The 22,140-nt window shown below is 34.9% G+C and overlaps 4 protein-coding genes across 5 annotated transcripts in view; all 4 read right to left on the bottom strand.

The window, feature by feature from the left end:
• The window catches only part of LOC111702894 (tropomodulin-like), a 3,028-nt gene extending 2,692 nt beyond the window's left edge, over positions 1–336 (bottom strand). The window contains exon 1 of the mRNA XM_023474697.1: positions 256–336. Within this exon, the coding sequence (XP_023330465.1) occupies positions 256–294 (39 nt within the window). The 5' untranslated portion in view covers positions 295–336. The remainder of the gene's footprint in view (positions 1–255) is intronic.
• Positions 299–10,811, bottom strand: LOC111702887 (uridine 5'-monophosphate synthase-like). Its single transcript, XM_023474684.1, has 14 exons — positions 10,601–10,811; positions 7,567–7,610; positions 6,879–6,968; positions 6,318–6,415; positions 5,852–5,901; positions 5,595–5,692; positions 5,185–5,273; positions 4,817–5,028; positions 4,319–4,387; positions 3,979–4,048; positions 3,759–3,809; positions 3,425–3,488; positions 2,642–2,789; positions 299–1,030 (listed from the first exon to the last, which is right to left on the bottom strand). Exons 1-14 carry the CDS (start codon positions 10,784–10,786, stop codon positions 809–811), a joined length of 1,491 nt encoding a protein of 496 aa, XP_023330452.1. The 5' UTR covers positions 10,787–10,811; the 3' UTR covers positions 299–808.
• Positions 10,762–18,943, bottom strand: LOC111702805 ((E3-independent) E2 ubiquitin-conjugating enzyme UBE2O). The gene is made up of 11 exons (XM_023474596.1): positions 18,875–18,943; positions 18,462–18,625; positions 16,661–16,775; positions 16,114–16,235; positions 15,534–16,050; positions 14,909–15,193; positions 14,629–14,784; positions 13,813–13,973; positions 13,242–13,386; positions 11,443–12,905; positions 10,762–11,355 (listed from the first exon to the last, which is right to left on the bottom strand). Exons 1-11 carry the CDS (start codon positions 18,929–18,931, stop codon positions 11,145–11,147), a joined length of 3,396 nt encoding a protein of 1,131 aa, XP_023330364.1. The 5' UTR covers positions 18,932–18,943; the 3' UTR covers positions 10,762–11,144.
• LOC111702922 (translin) lies at positions 18,934–22,140 on the bottom strand. Of its 2 annotated transcripts, XM_023474742.1 has the most exons (4): positions 21,989–22,140; positions 20,969–21,852; positions 19,689–19,837; positions 18,934–19,423 (listed from the first exon to the last, which is right to left on the bottom strand). In XM_023474742.1, exons 2-4 carry the CDS (start codon positions 21,038–21,040, stop codon positions 19,183–19,185), a joined length of 462 nt encoding a protein of 153 aa, XP_023330510.1. In that variant the 5' UTR covers positions 21,041–21,852; positions 21,989–22,140; the 3' UTR covers positions 18,934–19,182. The 2 variants fall into 2 exon arrangements, with proteins under 2 accessions (XP_023330510.1, XP_023330502.1); XM_023474734.1 differs by lacking the exons at positions 18,934–19,423; positions 19,689–19,837 and having other exon boundaries at positions 21,045–21,852.

Here is a 22,140-nt window from a genome sequence, read left to right as displayed (position 1 = left end):
GCAGTTTTTCAAATTCTGTGATGTTCAGTATTATGCATTAGTTGAAAGAAAAAGATGTATGCTGTTTTCAGTTCAGAAGTGATATATGTTCTTCTATCGTAGTCGACCGAAAGTAACTTCATCAATTCGCCTGTAGACGGGTTTTACTACTTTACATATACAATATACATCCCACTTATTTTTTCTTGCATATACATTTTTCCGATAAAGATTTCCATGGTTTAAATATTCTCAAGTCAATGTCGCGCCCAATACCTTTCCAGTGGGAGCTGCTTTCGCCATTGCGTCCTTCATATCATCTGAAAATTCAAATTCCTTTTCTGAAAATCTACAATAAAAAACCCTTGATATTCAGAATAGAGAGGAGGGTTGTGGATGTTTAAAATTGGATACTTGTTGCGCTAATGCCACGATTTGTTCTCTGCCTGTCCAGCTTTCTACCCAGAGTAAAATAGTTCACCGACACGAAACCTTGCATTTCTTACACGTAGGAGCATAAAATTTTCCCTGCCTGGGGCGGATAAAACATGCGTTCATTCATGCATTTATCCTTTGGTTCATAGAAAATAAAAACATTGGTTAACTACACAAATGATGAAATATATATTTTCCTAAGTATCGTAAAATTGATACAATTCATTAAATTGGCACATTTCAGATTAAAATCTTTTTAACATCAAAGACATCAATTATTTCATTATGAGTATAAATGCATTTGAGATTATAAATAGTCTGAGATTATGCATGTTGTAAAATATAAGATATTTTCCCCATATCCCGATATTACAGTCATCTTCCATCTGCAGACTTAAACCTGACCAGTTCGCTCCAGGTAGGCGTTCCAACCCGCCTTTTTATATCTCTCCGCCTCCTCTGCAGGATCCTCCGCCCCGGTTATACCTCGACCTACAATTATCAGGTCCGCCCCACGCTTCAAGACGGCATCTGCCGGAGAAACGTATCTCTGGTCAGTTTCATCTCCGTCCTGAGAGAGATGAACACCTGGAGTAAGCTGTATCAGATCATTGTCCTAGAACAGAAAATAATAATTAGAAAATTCTTGTGGGAAAATTTATAGTTTTTAGAAAACGCGTTTTTAATTTTTGAACCTAAAATCATGCCTATTTGGCACTTGACATTCAAACTTTTTTCTTTCTCATATTTCTTGCAAAAATCTTTAATTTTTTTTTTTATAAAAAAATGTCCGATTTGCAGTCATATACAGTGATGAAGGCAGGCGACCGAAAACCACAACATTTTTCCCTTTCATGCTACATATTAGCTTTTTTATTCCGAGAGCCATAAGCCACAACCGTGCGGTCTTCAATGCCACAGCATCTTAGTCTTCCGGCAATTATCACATTTCAATTGGTAAATTTAGTGATTTGAAATTTGAAATCCAGCCACGACGTGCATAAGATATCTAAAAAGACATTTATATTTGATCTTTATATTAAAATAATGATGATTCTTTTAATGTTAACTGCTAAACTTACTTTTCACCAAAAATAAAGTCCATCTTTCCAATATAATGGCAAATTTTTTTAAAAATATTTTGAACAATAAAAATGGTGAACCATAACATACTCTTGAGTTTAAACGGCGCCCATAACCTAAAATTTGCAATACTTTATGAGAAAATTACAAAATAGAATTTTTTGGTGGAAACCTGTAATGACAGTTTATATTGTGATTTTTCTCATCTTTTCTTAATCTACAGACTATTCTGCGTAATGAGGCTCAATTTTTGTAAAAGCAATTTCAATGCACTAAATTCATCATTTTAAACGTAACAATTGCCTGAAGACTCAAATGCTGTGTGGCATTGAAGACCAGACGGTTGTGGCTTATGGCTATCAAACGACAAAAAAGATAATTTATGGCATGGGAGGAGAAAATGTTGTGGCTTATATCCGCCTGCCTTCCCCCGCTCCAATAATAACTGCAAAACTCTGGAATAAGAAGTTCACTTTTAGACTCACGTTTTGACTTAAAATAGTCCAGCGAACACATGCGGCACAGTAATTGTGCAGTGTTAACAGACCTATTTCACATAATAATTGATTTAATAAAAAGTAAAGCTATTTGCTTGGTAAAAACATCAAATGCACTTCCGTATTGCTTTAATTTCGTCTTCCTTTTCTATACAGTTTTCTTGTTGTCACTGTATGAGTCTCCAAATTTGACAGCCCATTTTTAACTGCACTATGAAAGTTTTAAACCGCATCATATGTTAAGACTGTAGCTCAATTTTTCACTACCATAGTCCCCATAACCCCGATCATCATAGTCCATTAATCCAAACTATAAAAAAAACTTAAACTGGAAGCTGAGATGTACTTGATCCCCAAACTAAAGTCAATTTAATTTGATTTGACCATGAAAGCCCCTTTAACAGAATTTCTGAACTAAAAAGTCTACTATAAAGCATTTTTATAAGAAATTTGCACTGATGTAACTCCACTCCAGTGTGCACTATGAAAGAATTTTTAGTAGCAATAATCAATATATATTACTTTAATAGTGTAGGAAAACGTATCCTGATAAATTAAAAAAATCCCTATAACCGCACTTTTTAAGACTTTAAACCTAAACTTTCACCCAAAATGAAAGACACTGAATGCATCTCAAAATCTCCCACCTGACTAACTCTAGATTGAGCGATGAAACCGACGACGACATTCTTATTCTTCTCCCCCAGGTTTACAGTCTCCTGGGTGTAGGAGCTAGAGATCAGATTCCCCGCAGAACTCATCTCTGCCACCAACAGGACTCCCAGACCAGCAGGTCTTAATAATAGAACAGATTAACGTATAGCAAGAAGCAGTGGAACTACACGTATTTAAATAATGTCTCATAAACTTTAAACGTTCAAATCAAATCAAATCAAATCAAATCAAATCAAATCAAATCAAATCAAATCAAATCAAATCAAATCAAATCAAATCAAATCAAATCAAATAACCAAACCAAACCAAACCAAACCAAACCGAACCAAATGAAGTGTAAATCTGAAAGAAAGCCCAATATGGAATCCCAGACTGCCTTCAGGGCGCCATTATTCACCACCGTGCAGATAGCGACCTGGAGTCCACCACCACCACGTCTACGTAGTTACACTTTTCCTTGTATTCATTAAATCCTTGAGATAATGTATTTATTCTGAACTCTGGATTTGGAAAACAAGGACGATTTCATTGATTTGTAATGTGAGACCCCAGAAAACCGAGGAAATATGAACGTCGTCTTTTTTATCTTTTAATTATGAAATGTCGATAAGGATTTGATTTAACACATTTAAAATTACAAAATCCTGAGTGAATTTTTTAAAATAAAATGAAGAACAAAGACGACATTCATTCCATAACTTTCTGGTTCTCTAAATTAAAAACTAAAAAAGGAAGAGAAAAAATAATAAAAATACCCAGACTTCTGAAGATCTCGTACCGCCTGTAAAACACCTGGACCCGGTAAAGCGTGCACAGTCACTAAAAATGTTTATATTTTTTAGAAATATGAAAACTTTTTTAGGAATAATTTTGTTTACATCATTTGTTATTTCCTTCTGATCGGTTTTAACAAATGATCAAAACAAAATAAACCGAGGCACTTGGCGTGATTAAAAACTTTTTATTACTTTTAGAAAATAAATTTCATGACTTCTCATGCCAAAAGTTGAATAAAAGAACAAACTTTTGTAACAAACAGAAGGTAAACGCTGTATATGGTGTATATCCAAAATAATAATAGAATTATACCTAGTTGCGCCCAGCTGGAAAACTTCAATGCCTGTAGCCTCACCGTGTTCCCTTTAGTTCAAAATATTAACAATTAATATCAAATAATCCTTGGTAAATCGTTTTTATTGTTTAATCTACTTCTTTGAACCCCCCTTTGTTATTCAGTCAGATTTTTTTACAATATTTTTTGGACCATATTTTATATTTCGGTCTTGTATTTTTTTATATATTATTGTTCCTATATCTGCCAGTTTTCTATCTTCAAACAGAAGGAATCCAAATTTATCTGCCAGCTTCTTCAATTCAACCTTAAATCAAAAATATCAATCTTAACAAAAAAAAATCTGTTAAGTAACATCACAAAAAGTTGCCTAACTAATTTTTTTACGTCGACCTAATTTTGGTTGCTTTAACAGAAAATAATTTTTATTTAAAACAATTTCATCTCCAAAACGCTCATTGCAGCGCTATAAATACCAAATGGGTCATAGAAATCTAACTAAAATTACTCAACTGTTTTTAAATCGACAAAATAACAAAATATGTTGTTTTTGTTTAGCTTTTATTTAATAATATACCTCAGTCTGTTCAGTCCAGTCATTCACAATATCGGCGTGGAGTTTAACAACTGCTACAGAACTACCAATCTAAATATGATCATAGATTTATTTGGCCTGTCTGTTTATCCAATAAACGTCAACATGGCTGAACCGGTCAGAAGCAAATTTTATACTACAATTATCTAATCTACATTCTCAACCTAATCTAAATATCTAACCCACCCTCTCTACCATCTCTAGAATATCTAACGCACCTTCTCTACCAATTCTAGACTATCTAACCATCCTTCTCTACCTACTCTGGAATATCTACCCTACCTTCTAAACCAACTCTATAATATCTAACCCACATTCTCTACCAACTCTATAATATCTAACCTACCTTCTATACAACTCAAATATCTAACCCACCTTCTCTACCAACTCTAGAATATCTAACCCACCTTCTCTACCAACTCTAGAATATCTAACCTACCTTCTCTACCTTCTCTACCAACTCTAGAATATTTAACCCACCTTCTCCACCAACTCTAGAATATCCTGGGCTGAAGTAAGATCAACAGCAACACAGAGGTTGGTGCGTTTACGCAGCATTATCTCCATGAGCCGCGTAGAGACAAGATTCAAATCCGACTCCGTAGACTCTTGTTTCTTCTCAGCATTCTTCATAGTATCCAACCTTGTTTCAAACCTTGTCTTTATAACAGAACTAGTATCCGCTCCTAAACCTACAATAAATTGAGTTTCAACTATGTCATTATGTTCTATAAACTAAAAAGTAACTTGTACAAGGACCAATAAATCAATATTGTGACGCTATGAATGATCTAGTGTAATCTTATAACTTATAACTTAAATAATGCTAGGAGTTTAAAATGTATTACCTTGAGTTTGATTGTTTAGAACGAAGGAATTGACTGCCTCTACAGTAGAGGATGATATCCGTCCTGCGCCGAGTAAAACTTCGAGAACCCTAGAAATAAAATCCTGGTTAACTGTCCACTGTTCAAATTCAAAATAGATAAAGAAGTCTTATTTTAAACAAATCCCAAAATCCATCATTTCCAGCCATGAAAATCCACTAAATACAATATGAAACCGGTTTGATAAACACAAATCAAAGTTAAGTCTTGAATTTTATTCCTCCCAATTTTTTAAATCTAGGGTTTGGATTAAGATACGATTTAATAGTCTTAACGAATTCATAATTGGCCCAGATAGTCCAACTGTTATAATGGTAGCAGAAGGTACAAGGAGCAGAAGGTACAAGTAAACATGTTTAAGCTAAACTTACTTTGAAACCGAGATTAAGGTGATGACAGATATCCCCGCTTTAGTGAGGTTATCTACAGCTCCCTGCTCTCTATCCAACAGCACTATGCACTCAGTAACCTATATTATAACTAGGTAAATCGTCGCCGTATTTTAATGAAAATGTTAGTTGATATACGTGCATGCGTAGAAGTAGGGACTGTTAAAATATTTATCTCTCTTGCCATTCCACCTACAAAGAAATCCTAGTTGACAGCTCTGAAGAAATCTTCCACTCACCGTCAGTCCTAGTTTTCTGAGTAAATTAGCAGTTTCTATCACACTTCCACCTAAAACCAACTGCAGGTCAGAAAATAGAAAAATCAAGAATCAATTGTTCCGAGCTGTTTTGTATATAGGTTTAAGCTACTGTGGTTCAAAGGCTAAAACGTGATATTGAAGTTAATTACATATTTGTGTCTAATATTAGACGGGATTGTTCCATATATAATCGAACTGATTACTCTAATTATCTTATCCTTATATCTTTGCAATCTGATGGTGTAAAACTTTGATATCTCAAACTTTTGACTATTTAATCTAGCAGAGTTCTCCGACATCAGATTGCAATGATACAAGGATAAAAAGCATGAGACAAGTAATTAGTTTATTTGAACTTATAAAGCGCACTGAAGTCTGCTGTGGGCAACTCTGTATTATAAATGAATAATGTGACCACAATAGAAGTGAAATGTTGTTGGTATTCCTGTAGTAACCACATCCTCCACGATCACACAGTTCTGTCCCTCTGTCCACACACCCTCAACCATCTTCTTGGTTCCGTAGGACTTCGCCTCTTTTCTCCTTAAAACCAGAAGGTCATACGGGGCTAGGAGTAAGGAGCTGGTAATAAAAGAGAGTATCTCGTATTTTATATACAGGTATATTAAGAAGTAATCTCTGTTTATTTGTTTATGTGTATGTCCGATCATAACTCAGGAATTCCTTTATAGATTTGCATCAAATTTTGACATAGGAACTCTATAGAACCACGGAAATGTTCTTAGCTTGGTTTAAAAGATCTAAGTTAACTAGGTCGACTCATATAAAGAAAACTTTGTTTCCGAGCAAAGCTGGGTTCCCAAGCTAGTATTTATATATAAAGAAAAGACTAGAGTTTTCCTTCGGTGTTAAGTAGATATTTTGATGAGAGTAGTAAGTTCCGTTTTTTTTTAAAAGAAGTTTTTTTCTTCCAAGAGGATTGTATAAGATGTAGATCAATTAACAACAAATACTACCGACTTCTGAAAGAAAGATAAGATTCTACCTGACAACCATTCCCAGGTCAGCCTTTACCGACATCAGGGTAGCAATGGGTAGAGCTGTGTAAGGAACCCCGCATAGAACACAATCTCGTCTGTATATACAAGTTTTAGATAGATAGATATATATTTCGGCTAACATTATAATAATTACATTTTACATTTTATAATTGTTTACTAAATAAATTAGCCAGGGCTACAGCCCAACCATTTCTGGTTGTTTTGATTGGCTGGCCCTCCAAAGTTTTATAGATACATTTTATTTTTTTAAATTAACAAATAACGAATACATTACACAATTCACAAAGTAATTTTAAAAAAAGGGAAAAAAAAGAAGGATGGGTGAATAGCAAAGGGAAAATGGGAAGAGAAGGAGAAAACCCAGCACTAAAAAATCCAATTAAACTTTTATTCTTTAGGAACTTATTAATAAAAACCAGTTAACCCAATACAAATGGAAGATTAATTTTAACAAATTAAAACATGCTTGGTTGTGGTACTTAACGTTTACTCAACTCATAATCAATAAAATCCAATGAGAAATTACTTGTACGACTTTGCGACATCTTAATTCATCTACTTATTTTACAGTCACAGTGTTTGCTCGCAAAATAAACTTAAGAATATAAAAATTATCAATTATTCTCCAGAAAAGATATGGAAGATTTCAAACTAATTTTTTTTTGTATATTCCTTGTAACTTTTTCCAGTAGAAGAGCTGCAACTTCTTCCAGTAACTAAACAGCACGTTACATTAATCCAACCGTGGGGCACTTTACATTAAGCAAACCAAGAGCACATAATGTTAAATACCGAGTACATTAGATTTAACAAACCAAAGAACAGATATTATTTTACAAACCATAGAGCACATTAGATTTACCAACCATAGAGCAGATTAGATTTAACAAACCATAGAGTAAATTAGATTTAACAAACCATAGAGTAAATTAGATTTAACAAACCATAGAGCAGATTAGATTTAACAAACAAAAGAGTAAATTAGATTTTAAAAACCATAGAGAACATAGATTTAACAATCCATAGAGCAGGTTAGATTTAACAAAACGTAAAGCAGATTAGATTTAACAACCTATAAAGCATATTAGATTTAACAAACCATAAAGCATATTAGATTTAACAAACCATAGAGCACATTAGATTTAACAAACCATAGAGCAGATTAGATTTAACAAACCATAGAGAACATAGATTTAACAAACCATAGAGCAGATTAGATTTAACAAACCATAGAGAACATAGATTTAACAAACCATAGAGCAGGTTAGATTTAACAAACCATAGAGAACATAGATTTAACAAACCATAGAGCAGGTTAGATTTAACAAAACGTAAAGCAGATTAGATTTAACAAACCATAAAGCAGATTAGATTTAACAAACCATAACGCATATTAGATTTAACAAACCATAAAGCAGATTAGATTTAACAAACCATAACGCATATTAGATTTAACAAACCATAGAGTACATCAGCCAACTCATCTCACGAAACCTCGATACCAAGAGGAAGTGGGGTTCATACATTGCACATACTGCAGAGTCTGCAGGAGTTTGGCACATATTTAGATCATATATTTAGTAGGCATTTTTCTGGCGTACACATGAATGCTAAATAATCTGAGAGATATGCAGATATTTTCCCCCTAAAATGTAAACAAAAAATTAGAAAGTAAAAAAAGGAAGCGCTGGAAAATTAATTGTTTTTAAGAATACTTTAAAACAACCCCAATTTTTCTAAAATCGTATAGTTTTGCACAGCTTGCCTTCTCTACTCAGTACATTGAACCTCTATCAATATCAACTCTGTGGTTAAAACCCATTAGATTTACACAAACGAAGAACATATTAGATTAAAAAAAAACATTGGGCAAATTAGATTTACACAAACCATAGAGCACATTAGATTTAACAAACCATAGAGCAGATTAGTATACCATACCATGGAGCACATTATTTTTAAAAAAACCATTGTTTACATTATATTTAACAAACCATAGAGCAGATTAGATTTAACAAACCATAGAGCATATTAGATTTAACAACCTATAAAGCATATTAGATTTAACAACCTATGGAGCACATTAGATTCAACAAACCATAGAGCGGATTAGATTTAACAAACCATAGAGCATTTTAGATTTAACAACCTATAGAGCATATTAGATTTAACAACTTTTAGAGCATATTAGATTCCAGAAATCATAGTGCATATTAGAGCATATTAGATTTAACAACCTATAGAGCATATTAGATTCAACAACCTTTAGAGCATATTAGATTCAACAACCTTTAAAGTATATTAGATTCAACAACCTTTAGAGCATATTAGATTCAACAACCTATAGAGCGTATTAAATTCAACAACCTGTAGAGCATAATAGATTCAACAACCTATAGAGCATATTAGATTCAACAACCTTTAGAGCATATTAGATTTAACAACCTATATAGCATATTAGATTCAACAACCTATAGAGAATATTAGATTTAACAACCTATAGAGCATATTAGATTCAACAACCTTTAGAGCATATTCAACAACCTATAGAGCATATTAGATTCAACAACCTTTAGAGCATATTGGATTCAACAACCTATAGAGCATATTAGATTCAACAACCTATAGAGCATATTAGATTTAACAAACCATAGAGCAGATTGGATTTAACAAACCATAGAGCATATTAGATTCAACAACCTTTAGAGCATATTAGATTCAACAACCTATAGAGCATATTAGATTCAACAACCTTTAGAGCATATTAGATTCAACAACCTATAGAGCATATTAGATTTAACAACCTATAGAGCATATTAGATTCAACAACCTATAGAGCATATTAGATTCAACAACCTATAGAGCACATAAGATTTAACATCAAAGAGCTTAGGATTACCAAACTATTGAATAACATATTTAACAAACCCACGCCATACAGAGCATCTTATGAGGTGTAAGGAGAATAAGAAGCATGAGAATCAATGAAAATACAATTAACAAAAAATAGGATTTCTCAGATTTCCAATCATTGGAACAATTTGACGGGACGTTGACAACTAAACAGTATTTGCATAAAATCTGACAAAAAATGAGATGATCACTGATTAGTGCTTAGGATAAATTTCGTTATGATGCGGGCCCTAAAAATAATGGATTTGAATCCAAAACTGGATCCAGGTCTTAAACATTTCTTCAAAATTTACTGAGATGAAAATATTTTTTTTCAATTCTTAACTTTTATGCTGAAACTAATAAACCATTCAGAGATGTCGAAGTTTTTTTTAATCAAAATTGATATTTGTGTTTTAAGACAAAAAAATATTTTCTTAGCAGGCTTAAGTTGATATTTTGCCAAAATCCTTGCATACCACAACTGTGAAATCCCAAGATTTAAAACATTTACAAATTCTAATATTGCTGCTATTACAATTAATTACAAAATTAAATAAAACCAAGGAGAACTAGGGCCTCAATATCATACCAATCCGGTTGAATTAATTAATATTTCGAAAATTCTTTAAAATTCGACCTCCCTTAGTGTAAAATGTGTGTACAGGGTTTTTAATTTCTTAGAAATAGAAGAATACAACAATAAAAAAGTTACTTATTTTTAACATTTTCTGCCCGGAGGGAGGTGACTTTCTGGTCATCAGAAGCGTCAGTAAAATGAAAGATTAAGAGTAAGAAATATTCTTTTTCCCACCTTGGGAAATGAGACGAGGATTCTCAGATCAAAATAAACTGGAGACGTGAGTCCGGATTTTAGAGTGAATTCTCCAAACTTGACAGCTCCGATCCTCTCCAGTTCCAGGATTAACGAGTTCATCTTGGAGTCCGTGTTGGAGGATGTTGAGGACATTTTACCTGTAAGGAGGATGGTTCCGTACATTTCATACTTTCATAAATATTCACAAGCAAAATATTAGGGGATATTGAGCAAGCTTTAAATCTATAAATATATATTATATATTCATTCCTTCTCCTTCTTAGTTCTTTCATAAAAGGAAATGAAATACTTTGATTAAAATTATCACATTTTTTAGAATTTCAAAGACCCATGCCGTTTTTTCTGATTCACGATTAATAGAAGAAGCTGATAATTTTGCAGTAATTGTGTCATTTGTAAAATTAAGACCGTTGATCATGTGTATAAAGCTAAGTACAATGTTGAGTGTTGACTGTACATTTATAAAAATCAACGAACATTTGTAAGTTAACGCGTTGGTAAATTCTTTGATGAATTAAAATTAATCTTTTTCAGTTGGTTCATTGTCAGCAGCTGAACTTGTTAGTCCTGAATCATTCAGCGCAGATTTATAAGTTCCTAAAGCTTTTTGGAGACTGATGCAGAACCCTCGGGAGGCAGGGAGGAGAGGGAAGTCTGGAAGTTGCAACTTTTCCGGTAGGGCGGAGTCTGAGGAGGGAGGGTTCAGTGATACACTCAACCAATTCTCCAATCTAGAAAATAATATATGCTGCCATTATTACACAAACAGAGAAGAGACAAATGTGTAACCTAAAATAAAATATTATTGATCAAATCACCTTTCAATAAGTCTGGGTGCGTGTGCTCTGCAGTACGTTTTAATTTCTTCATTGAATGTTTCCGGAAGGTTGAGTAATAGCCTTGTCATACTCTGAACTAGTTTCAACACAGCCATCTCGTTATACGTTCTAGAGTTCTCACAACCTTCCTGGGTTCCTTTCTGCCTCTCATACCCAGCCTCGTTAAAGTAGGGTTCTCTCACCAGAATTAATCCTTGGATTGAAACCAGTAGTTGGAGAAGGTTGGAGTTAGGAGTCCAGGTTTCAGTTCCTTTACCGTTCCAGGTTCCCAGCAGACTAACACAAACTTTTCCGTCCTCGTATAGGTTCGGATTCAGTTTATCTGCACAGTAGGAGGTATAATGACAGGTGGGAGGAACCGAGGGGTAGGTTGGTCCTAGTTGAAAATCAAAGAAAAACAATCCATCCTCGTAAGGTGTGTTTTTCGGTCCCTCAATCATCGCACTGAAAAGGTCCATTCTCTCATCGAACCCCTTGACAGTAATACCGGCAGGTAGACTAGACTGAAGCAAAGCTATTTCTCTTTTTACACTCCGGACAAAGGTTTTCATGTTAGTCGGCTGAAAAACTGTTAATTTAAACTTGTGATTATCCGGGACTGAATCTACTGTTTGAAAACTGCCCGGGGATAGGGGTATAATGTTCTCTAGGGGTTTGTCTATAACCGGAGATAAAATCTCCTGGGATGTGTCCGCGCTGTACATTTGGAAAACGGGTGTGTCTAGAGGGAGGAATCCTAGAATAGATAATTCTGAGGCAATGGAATCATTCAGATCTTCAGGTTCGTTTGCATATTTTTCCTTAAATGCAAGAACCTCTTGTTCCCCGTACTTTTTCACTATCTCTTCATGAACCTTTACAAGTTGTGTTTTCACTATTTTACAAAGTTGGAAACATACTCCTGGTTCTTCAGAGCTGGGTTTGGAGGGGGAAGGAGAAGCTCCAGGTTCTATCCCACTGTCCTTACCAGGACTAGTCTCCTCAACCTCCCTCATCTCTTTCCTGGGACTATTCTCGTCTTCTGTTGAGAAGAGTCTAGAAACCTGACTCTGTACTGCGCGCTCAACTGTAGACATCTTATCCATAACCTTGATCTTTTCTAGGAGAACCTGGAACCTTGAGTCATTGAAGAAATCAGTCCCAAGAAGTTTATCCAGAAGTTTACAGTGTGTGCAGACAGCAATCAGTTTCTTTATCAGACTTGGAGACTCTAACCCAGGATTTTCTTTAACAAGTTCTTCCATGCGTAGTAAAGTTACTCCGGCCTTCTCCACGTTACTGATCAGCTTGGTCTTAAGCTCTGCAGCTTCGTCATGGACAACCAGTTCCTCTTCACCTATCTCATGCTCACTCTCAGTAGACCAACTGTCATCCGTTCCACTTCCTTCTTCATCCTCATCCTCAGCCCATAGTTCCCCCTCGTCAGAATCATATTCACCAACCTAATATAAGAGGTGGTTTATTGGATAAATAATACACTTCGAAAACTGTATTGGCGCAGAATCCTTGTGTTATCCTTAAAATCATCTCTGGATTGATGAGTATACTAACCCACCTGTTGACTTCAACGAAACCCTTTAGCTTTTAACAAAAACTTCTTTAAAATTATGGTCGTTTTTCGCGTTAATAATAAAAAAGACATGCTAGAATAATCAAAGTTAAAATATGAAATAAATTGTTAACATTCAATAGTAGAACAGTTTCCTTGAATTAAAGTTTTTGGATATGAAATGTTGACAACATAGTTATTTTCTCTAGCAAGAGGTAAGTTAATTCACCTTATATATATCCTGAGGCCAACATGTTGATGTTAATCCAATATTATCCATTCCTGCCCACCAGACCCGGACTAGTCCTGTAGGTTCTGTATCCAGGACCTGTCCTGCTCCTAGTCCACTGTCCTCACCCGCCCAGTTAGCAACCCTGGACCAAACTCAGGTTAAAAGAGTAAAACTTGTTTGAGCTGTATAGTGTATATAAAATGAAAGAACTTTATGTTAAGTGTATGTCCCATTTTTATCCTTTAAGTTTTTGAGTTTTGAGGAATCATCTATATATAAGTACTATGTATATTGTATATAAAGTAGTAATCTCTGTTTGTTTGTTTGTTTGTCTGGCTATAAGCCATGAACACGTTGACCAATTTGCCTCAAATTTTGATTGGGGAACTCGGTAGAACTACGGGAATGTTCTTATAGCTCGCATAAAAAATCAAAGTTAAGCAGGTTGACTTTCAAATGTTAAGTTTAGTGAGCAGGCAAAGCTAGGTTTCAAAACCTAATAGAAAAGTCGTCTTCATTGTTTGATAAAAAGTACCACTGTAGTTTAAAAAATGATTCAGATAATAACCTGATAACTATGGCTCCAGGTCTGTATTTAAAATCTGGATGATCCTTGAGATCATAAACACTGCACTGCGTAGACTCTAGGAAAACTGGTTCAGGTTGAGCTCCTTCAGTGTAGGTTTTAAACCATTTCACCTGACAGAATCTACCCATGAAATCAACATCCTGCAATTATTAAATTTACCACTTTATTGAACTAGAAGCTTTACAAATAATTGATATCTTATCCTCCATGTTGGCTCCTTCATGAGCATTTTATTTCAGAAATTAAAATATTTCTTTTGCTGTTTTAAAGCTTTTGAGAGCGAAAAACACTTCCGGTGTGAAAAGGAAGAAGCGAATGTTGAGTGCCATGCAACTTTATTTATCTAACTTCAGAGCGATGACAGTTGTTAACCAGTGCTTAGCATCAATTTAATTTTGAAGCGGAACCTGATCCGGATTCTGGATCCACAGTCCGCACTGGAAAAAATGGATCCAGATCCAAATCCTGGTCCGGATCCAGGTCATGAACATTTCTAGAAGATTTACTGGATTTTTTTTAAACAAAGCAAAATTGTCAAATTACCTTTCTTCTTTTTTTTTCGCTTACTTTTATGCTAAAATTTGATGAACCATTCACTGTTCAGGAAATCTTTATCATCTACATTTTTTCAACAGTTCAGATATGGGTTTTTATTGCAGATTTTGGTTGATATTTTGCCCCTTAAGATCCGGATACAGGAAAATATAGATATTTTTGCGGTTCCGGATACAGGAAGCCAAGATCTAAAACGAGGGCGATAAACGGCGCGGGGATTTCCCTTGCATAGTTTTTTACCTGGACTACTCCGTAGGTATGTGGATGGAATCCATCTTTAGACTCTACGACGAAATCCCCCGGGAAGAACTCGTGTTCGTCAAGATGTTGGATAGGGTATAGATCAGTAGATCCTACACCACTCTCAACCTTTCCGTTCTGCCAAACTACGTCAATCTAAACGATATTCAAATTAGCTCTTCCGTCCATTCTTGTACTTCGAAGAGTTCCCAACACTGCTTAAAACTTGTTTTCATCTTTCTCAATTTATTATTTAAAATAGAGATCACTCCATACTTACTTCGGACCTGGTCGACAAAACCTCTGTGACAACTTTCATCCCGCTCTTAACGACCAGGAAGGAGGAAGACGCGTCCCTCTGCGCCCTGCTCATCTTCAACTTCTTCTTCTTCACCCCCCTGGTGCTGAGTGCCGGGGCGTGCTTCTTCTTTTTCTTTCTTGTATCCAGGGTGACCTGTTCACTAACATTACTATCCGTATCCTTCTCCAAACAGTCCTCACAATCCTCGTACTCGGAGCTACCCTCACCATCCCCCTCTTTGTCCTCAGTGGCCTCCACGTTCTTCTGACAAATTCATAAAATTTAAAAACAATTTTTTTTCTGTTTTCATTGTACACAAATTGAAAGAGAATAATTTGAAATAAAAGAGTGAATTCTAAGAATAAATAAGAAGCATTTGTACTGTATAGAAATTTCTAGCCCAGTGATTATAATCCCTACAACTGCGTTAACTATGTTATTACACGTTTTAAAATTCCAATGTTGGATAAACGCCGCGCCTAAGTTTGGCTAAATTCACGAAATAATCACAACATATGTAGTTGGAGAGAAAAGGGAATGTGGAGAACTTTTCTTAAATTCAAAATATTTAGAAACCCTTTGTGAAAATAACGAATCAACTTACCGAGGATGGAGCAGGTTTAGCGACGGCTTGACTTGCTCCCTGCTTCGTCAGGAGTTCCAGCTGTAACTTCCTCCAATCAGATTTAGACAGAAGTAGATCTGAATCTTTTATCACATACGAGTTCCTATCTCCTATCTGTAGAGTGCAGGATTCAAAAATATTCAACATCCGTACCTTCTCCAGGTCCGGCCCTGAGACCATGGGACCGGGCTGTTCTAATTTGTCCTCGGAGCTGAAATTAGCGCGGCATAACCAGCGCACTGTGATCCGCTGGAAATCTACTTCCTCAACTGTCATCTTGAATCCTTTGTGGGGCTTGTTGCTTCGGGTATTGGTGAGCTCGGTGGAGCAATCCTTCCAATCTCCGCAGTCTACTAGACGGATAGGACCAAACAGGATCTGACCCGGGTAGTAGTCGTATCGCATAAACTCGGAATCGTGTTCACGGCGATTAAAAACGTCCTCAAGGTCAGAGGCTAAATTGTCATCGATTAAAACTTTGGAACCGTCGGGGAACCTAAAATAATAATTGAATTTTAGTTAACCAATTTCAAAAAATCTTAAACTTTTTTCTTCTAACCTGAGTGTGAGTTTAGCTGTAACATCTCGAATAACTCCGACCCAGCCCTCCAGACATATCAGGATATCTACGTAGAAGGTCTCCAGGGGAAGAAGATCTTTAGACTTCACACCAAACACGACCTAGAGATAAAATTTATTAATTCGTTCATTTCTCTGCATCGTGTCTCATTTCTAAGCGATTTATAAGAAATTGAAATATCTTTTTTTAGATTTTTTGGGTTCCTTTAAACGGACTAAATCGATGATGTTTGTTCCCAGTTTAATTATTTTTTACACACCAAAAGTTTTTTTACGTTTACAGTTTCTGCGCTTGCAAACTATGTTTGAAAAAAGGTTTTTTATACTGTAAATAATAGTAGAAAAAAGATAATATTTGTCGGTTAGGTCCTTTCCACGACCTGATCTCCTCTTTTTGCCATTTTAATTATTTCCTTGACAATTCTTGACTTCTGCTTACAAATATTTAACTTCAGTGGTTCTTGATTTAGAAACATTAAATAAATTTTTGCTTCCAACTTCATATTCTGAGATAAAAAGTTTCTGACCTGTTTAGTTCCAATAACCTCGACATTAGAGTAAACGTGAACATTCTTACAGATTCCTTTTTCCGCTCTTCCTCTGTCAGTCATACGTCGAACTATATCTCCAGGCATCAGGGATCTCAACAAAAAAAATTTCAACAACCATTTCAAAGTACCGACAAAAAAACCGAGAAATTCTTCATAATACAGCGGTTTTCTAAGGGAACGCATTATAGTTTTGGACATTCTGAGGAACCTCTTTAATTAACTTGGAGCTGTACCTTATAATCAATTTTGATTAACAACGACATTCAGAAACTTAACCAATATTGTCCAAACAAACTATTTAATTAAAACTAGACTAGACTAGACTAGACTGTTCATAATTAATTAATTAATCAAACTTGAACCCAAATTAAATCATATTAAAACAAGATTATCTAACTGGATTAAACACCTTAACTACTAAAAACTATTAAAAAAAAAGAACGAAAAAACTCGCTAGGGAAATACCCAACATCCAAACTTAACACAATGTTTAGCAATCCTTGGATGTTAGGTATTCTAAAGTGGTGCATGGCTCAAATTTGGTCGTGTGGCTGGGCGCTTCGCAAATACAAAGTTAAAAAGAGCACATTTATCGCAAATACAAAGTAAAAAAGAGCACATTTATCGCAAATACAGAGTTAAAAAGAGCACATTTATCGCAAATGCAAAGTAAAAAAATAGGATATATATTCATATTATAAACAGAAGACCTGGCTGAAAAACTAGGAATGGGGAAGACTTAAAACTCCAATCCACTACTAGAGTCTTAGGCTTAGTTGGAGTCCAAAATTTAAATTTTGTCAACCATTTAATTTTTACTTAGCGTCTGGATTAAAGGGGCTCACCTTTATTTAAATTATAATTTTCCACCTCAAAATACCGATTACATGTAAAGACTATAATACCTAACTACCTGTCTGCTAAATAATTGTAATGTAAAGACTATAACACCTAACTACCTGTCTGCTAAATAATTGTAATGTAAAGACTATAATACCTAACTACCTGTCTGCTAAATAATTGTAATGTAAAGACTATAATACCTAACTCCCTGTCTGCTAACTAATTGTAATGTGAAGACTATAATACCTAACTACCTGTCTGCTAAATAATTGTAATGTAAAGACTATAATCCCAAACTACCTATCTGCTAAATAATTGTGATGTAAAATCTAAAAACCCCAACTACCTGTCTGCTTAATAATTGTAATGTAAAGACTATAATCCCAAACTACCTGTCTGCTAAATAATTGTAATGTAAAGACTATAATCCCAAACTACCTGTCTGCTTAATAATTGTAATGTAAAGACTATAATCCCAAACTACCTGTCTGCTGAATAATTGTAATGTAAGGACTATAATCCCAAACTACCTGTCTGCTAAATAATTGTAATGTAAAGACTATAATCCCAAACTACCTGTCTGCTAAATAAGTGTAATGTAAAGACTATAATCCCAAACTACCTGTCTGCTAAATAATTGTAATATGAAGACTATAATCCCAAACTAACAAATAATTGTAATGTAAGGACTAAAAACCCCAACTATCTGTCTGCTAAATAAGTGTAATGTAAGGACTATAATCCCACTACCTGTCTGCTAAATAATTGTAATGTAAAGACTAAAAACCCCAACTACCTGTCTGCTAAATATGTGTAATGTAAGGACTATAATCCCCAACTACCTGTCTGTCAAATAATTGTAATGTAAGGAATAAAAACCCCAACTACCTGTCTGCTAAATAAGTGTAATGAAAAGACTATAATCCCAAACTACCTGTCTGCTAAATGCAATTTCTTCTCTGGCAGAACTTCCTCTGCTCCAGCAGGATACCAGGCTACACGGACATCTCCAGGCTTAACCTGATCCTCGTCATCAGAACTATCATCACTAGATGTAAACTCAGAGGTCTCCACAACCATACCAATCTTCAGGTTTCCCTGAAAATAAATTTCTCCATTAAACTTTTTTTAAAAACTGTTGCATATTGAAACCAGCTGAAAAAGATTGTAAAAAAGCAATTGTATCAATTATCAAATTTTGAATCATAATGATCAAAGTCAATTAATATCCAACTTGGGTACAAAAATGTAAATTGCGATCGAGTCTGAATTTATTTCTGATTCTTCAACAAACTGCAATAATTTTCATGTTCTTGTTTTAAATAAATCATATTTATTATTACTAACCTTGTGTATTCTCCAAACCTCATCCTCGTAAAAATATTTATGATCATGTTTCGACATTATTTTCTGAAAATAAAAAAAATAACAAAATCTTTTTATACAGAATATGAAATCACAGCCTGCATAGTGTGAATTTGAGACATGAATGAAAAATCACAAAATATCACATACAAATTTTCCGACAAAAATGGCCCCTGCATTTTGGGGTTTGCAATAAAGTAATATACAATTATGAATGGGATCCAGTAGGATCATCACTCTTCGAACTCCTGATATTCAGCAGCAATTAACCGGTGTACAAATGAAAACTTCTACACAGCAGCAACAGGAGCAGCTTCAACCGCCTCAGTAGGGCCGGAGGGAGCAGCAGTCTTCTCCTCAGCCTTATCCTCGAGGGAGACCTTGCTGAGGCCTCGAATAGACAAGTCGTAGACGACCTCCTCAACCTTCTTCAGGTCGTACTTAATACTGTCAAACCTCTTCCTGAGGTTGTCGTTCTTCAGGTTGAGAAGTCGGAATCCAGTGTGCAGAGAGTTTAGAAACTCAGCGATCCTAAACCACATTCTTAGAATATTTTGAAACCTTTCGTTGGAAGAAATAAAGTTTTCGAGCATCTGAGTAAAATATTGTTCATTAAACGTTATTATTACACTACGGAAAAAAATTACACCAAGATAGTATTGAACGAACAATAAATCTAAACGTATTTGTAGTCATGAACTTAACTTTTTTAATTTATAAGCAACGAAATAACCTTCAATAAATTTTAAAACTTTATCTTGATAAATCAAAACTAATAAAAAAAAAATTTATTTACCTGACGGGTCTCGAGTAATCCTCGCTAGTGACAGAGTTGACCGCCAGCCTAGAGAGTTCATTACAGAGGTTGCAGAGGCCGAGCAGATATTCCTCTATATCAAGATGGAGACTGGTCAGACCGGTATCCATACCCAGCAAAGCACTCACCTGCAACACTAACTAGTTCAAGGATATCATATTAAAGGGAAGGAGTCGAGGATTTTAAAAAGTTGAAAAATAAGATCAGAAAAATCTCCTTAAAGATTAGATTTTTATTCCAGCCGGACATAATCCGGTTTCTGTTGATAAGCTGCCGCAATCTGTATGGCACAGACAACATATGCAACATACTTTCAAACAAAATTAACATTTTTTCTTTTAAAATGTGAAGAAAGAAAAAAAAATTTTATGTAATGTAACATTCACGATTAATTACTAAGGAGTTTCTAATCTATGCTTCTTTTAATCTTCATTTAGGCTCTAGCGTTCGGTTTGGTCGTATGGAAAAAGATTTGTAATGTCAGAGTTAAAAAGGACAGGATCCGGATCCGTTGGATCCGCAAATCCGCAAAAATATTGACATCCACGGATCCGGATCCAAGGGGCAAAATATCAACAAAAAAGCAATAAAAAAATTTACTCTCAAAACCCAAAATCTGAACTATTGAAAAAAGAGATTATAAAAATTTCCTGATTCCTGAATGGTTCATCAAGTTTAAGCATAAAAATAAGCGAAAAAAAATTAAAAATTCTGCTTTGTTAAAAAAATTCAGTAAATTTTATGGGATAAACTGGATCCAGGATCCAGTGCGGATCCAGGATCCGGATCCGCATCAAAATTAAATGGATCCTAAGCACTGGAAAAGGGGTAAATATTGAGATCAAATAAACTAAATATAGAAAAGAGTAGAATTACCCGAGGAAATCTAATTTAGAAAGGATATGAAGACGAAATAATTCAACTTTAACTTTCTCTTGTTGGTAAAGTTTTGATTGCTAAGAAAATAAAAATGTTGATTTAATAAAAAAAGGAAAGAACAATTGTTGAATAAAATTTAATATTAATTATAACTCGTTGAAGTGCCCGGCGTTGGCCGTGAAATTTCTTAAAATCTAATTGGAATTTTTTTTCAATGCTCAAAATCCCTTTTTAATGGAAATTTTTTACATCTTACCAAGATCAAAGTTAAAAACCATTTCAACGACAAGTTTTTCCAAGAAAAGTTAAGCTGATATTTTATTTATTTTAAATCCCCCCCCCCTTCATCACTTCTTCCAATAATATATATCAAATCTTACCTTCACAAGATAATTCCCGTACTCAGAGAAAACCTCGAACACTCCGATCTCATCTGTCTCTTCCATGTTCATTTACTTTCTGAAATTAAGTATTTAACAATACATGCACATTAGTTCTGTTTAGATCACCGTGTTTCTTCTTCTTGTGTGCTTGTAGGTGGCCTCTAGTGGTTGCTTCATATTTACATTCATCACAAGGAAACTTTATCCCAAGATGAACAATTTCTTTGTGTATTTCCAGCAGAGCTTTACTAGAAGATTGGTGTTTGCATTGATCACAAGGAAACCTGATCTGATCGTGCTGAGATGTGAAATGTCGAGATAATCCTGACTTGTTTAAACTTGAGTATTCACACTGATCACAAGTATACCTTGTATTTCCGTGTATGCTGTTCACATGCTGCTTTAGATTACCTTGGGATGAGAAAAGTTTATCACAATAATCACATTTATGTTTGACTCCAAGGTGGACCGAGTTCATGTGCCTCTTAAGATTTATCCCTGTTTGTGTTTGGTAGCGGCATAAAGAGCAGCGAAGACGAATCCTACTGTGAAGGGAAATTTTATGCTGCTCTAGGTTTCCTTTCTTTTTGCTTCTAAAACTACAAAACTCGCAATTATAAGTCTTAGCTTCGTACGGATCATCTGGATCATCTGTATGCTCCTCTTTCTCGTGGTTAATCATCCCGTTGTCAAGTCGTAACTCATCGCCAGAAATAGACTGATTTTTCTCTACTCTGCCCTGTTGGTTCGATAAGGAGATAAACTTGCCTTCCAGCTCTTCTAGAACAGTGAGTAGAGTCGAGTCAGGGAGAAGTATCTTTAATTCGTCCTGCTCTTGGTTTAGGTTTAGGATAGAACCTTGGAGTAAACCAAAGAGCAATCTAGAATAAAAGAAAATACATTTTATACTAAAATTTAGATTTTATCTAGTAGGTTTCTTAAATCAAATTATTCATCTACCTCCTCCCCCCCCCCCCTGGATATAAGAAAATGAGAGTTTCACAAACCCATTCTCACCTGTTCATACGGAGAGAACCGTCCTGACAAACTATGGTCGTATCCCAATAGCATTTCAAGTATCTAAGCTCCCGGAGTTGGTTCACTAGATGGGAAGTATAACCTTTCTTCATTCTTGCATTCACGTGTTAGGTAAACAGTCCCTTACAACT

Source organism: Eurytemora carolleeae, unplaced genomic scaffold (genome assembly GCF_000591075.1).
Source record: "Eurytemora carolleeae unplaced genomic scaffold, Eaff_2.0 scaffold17, whole genome shotgun sequence".
In the NCBI taxonomy this organism is placed as follows: domain Eukaryota; kingdom Metazoa; phylum Arthropoda; class Copepoda; order Calanoida; family Temoridae; genus Eurytemora; species Eurytemora carolleeae.
This window is presented reverse-complemented; position numbering and strand designations above follow the sequence as displayed.

What these genes read in the sequence shown, in the direction of transcription:
- LOC111702887 (XM_023474684.1), bottom strand. Translation starts at nt 10,786, where the DNA reads ATGTACGGAACCATCCTCCTTACAGGTAAAATGTCCTCAACATCCTCC. An exon ending in TCAGAAAACTAGGACTGACG is followed by an intron (nt 5,693 to 5,851) that starts GTGAGTGGAAGA and finishes GTTATAATATAG; the next exon opens with GTTACTGAGTGCATAGTGCT. An exon ending in ACTGGACTGAACAGACTGAG is followed by an intron (nt 4,049 to 4,318) that starts GTATATTATTAA and finishes TTTTGATTTAAG; the next exon opens with GTTGAATTGAAGAAGCTGGC.
- LOC111702805 (XM_023474596.1), bottom strand. Translation starts at nt 18,931, where the DNA reads ATGTCGAAACATGATCATAAATATTTTTACGAGGATGAGGTTTGGAGA. An exon ending in AGGTTTGGAGAATACACAAG is followed by an intron (nt 18,626 to 18,874) that starts GTTAGTAATAAT and finishes ATTTATTTTCAG; the next exon opens with GGAAACCTGAAGATTGGTAT. An exon ending in ACAGCTAAACTCACACTCAG is followed by an intron (nt 16,051 to 16,113) that starts GTTAGAAGAAAA and finishes TTATTATTTTAG; the next exon opens with GTTCCCCGACGGTTCCAAAG.
- LOC111702922 (XM_023474734.1), bottom strand. Translation starts at nt 22,101, where the DNA reads ATGAAGAAAGGTTATACTTCCCATCTAGTGAACCAACTCCGGGAGCTT. An exon ending in GGTTCTCTCCGTATGAACAG is followed by an intron (nt 21,853 to 21,988) that starts GTGAGAATGGGT and finishes CTTTTATTCTAG; the next exon opens with ATTGCTCTTTGGTTTACTCC.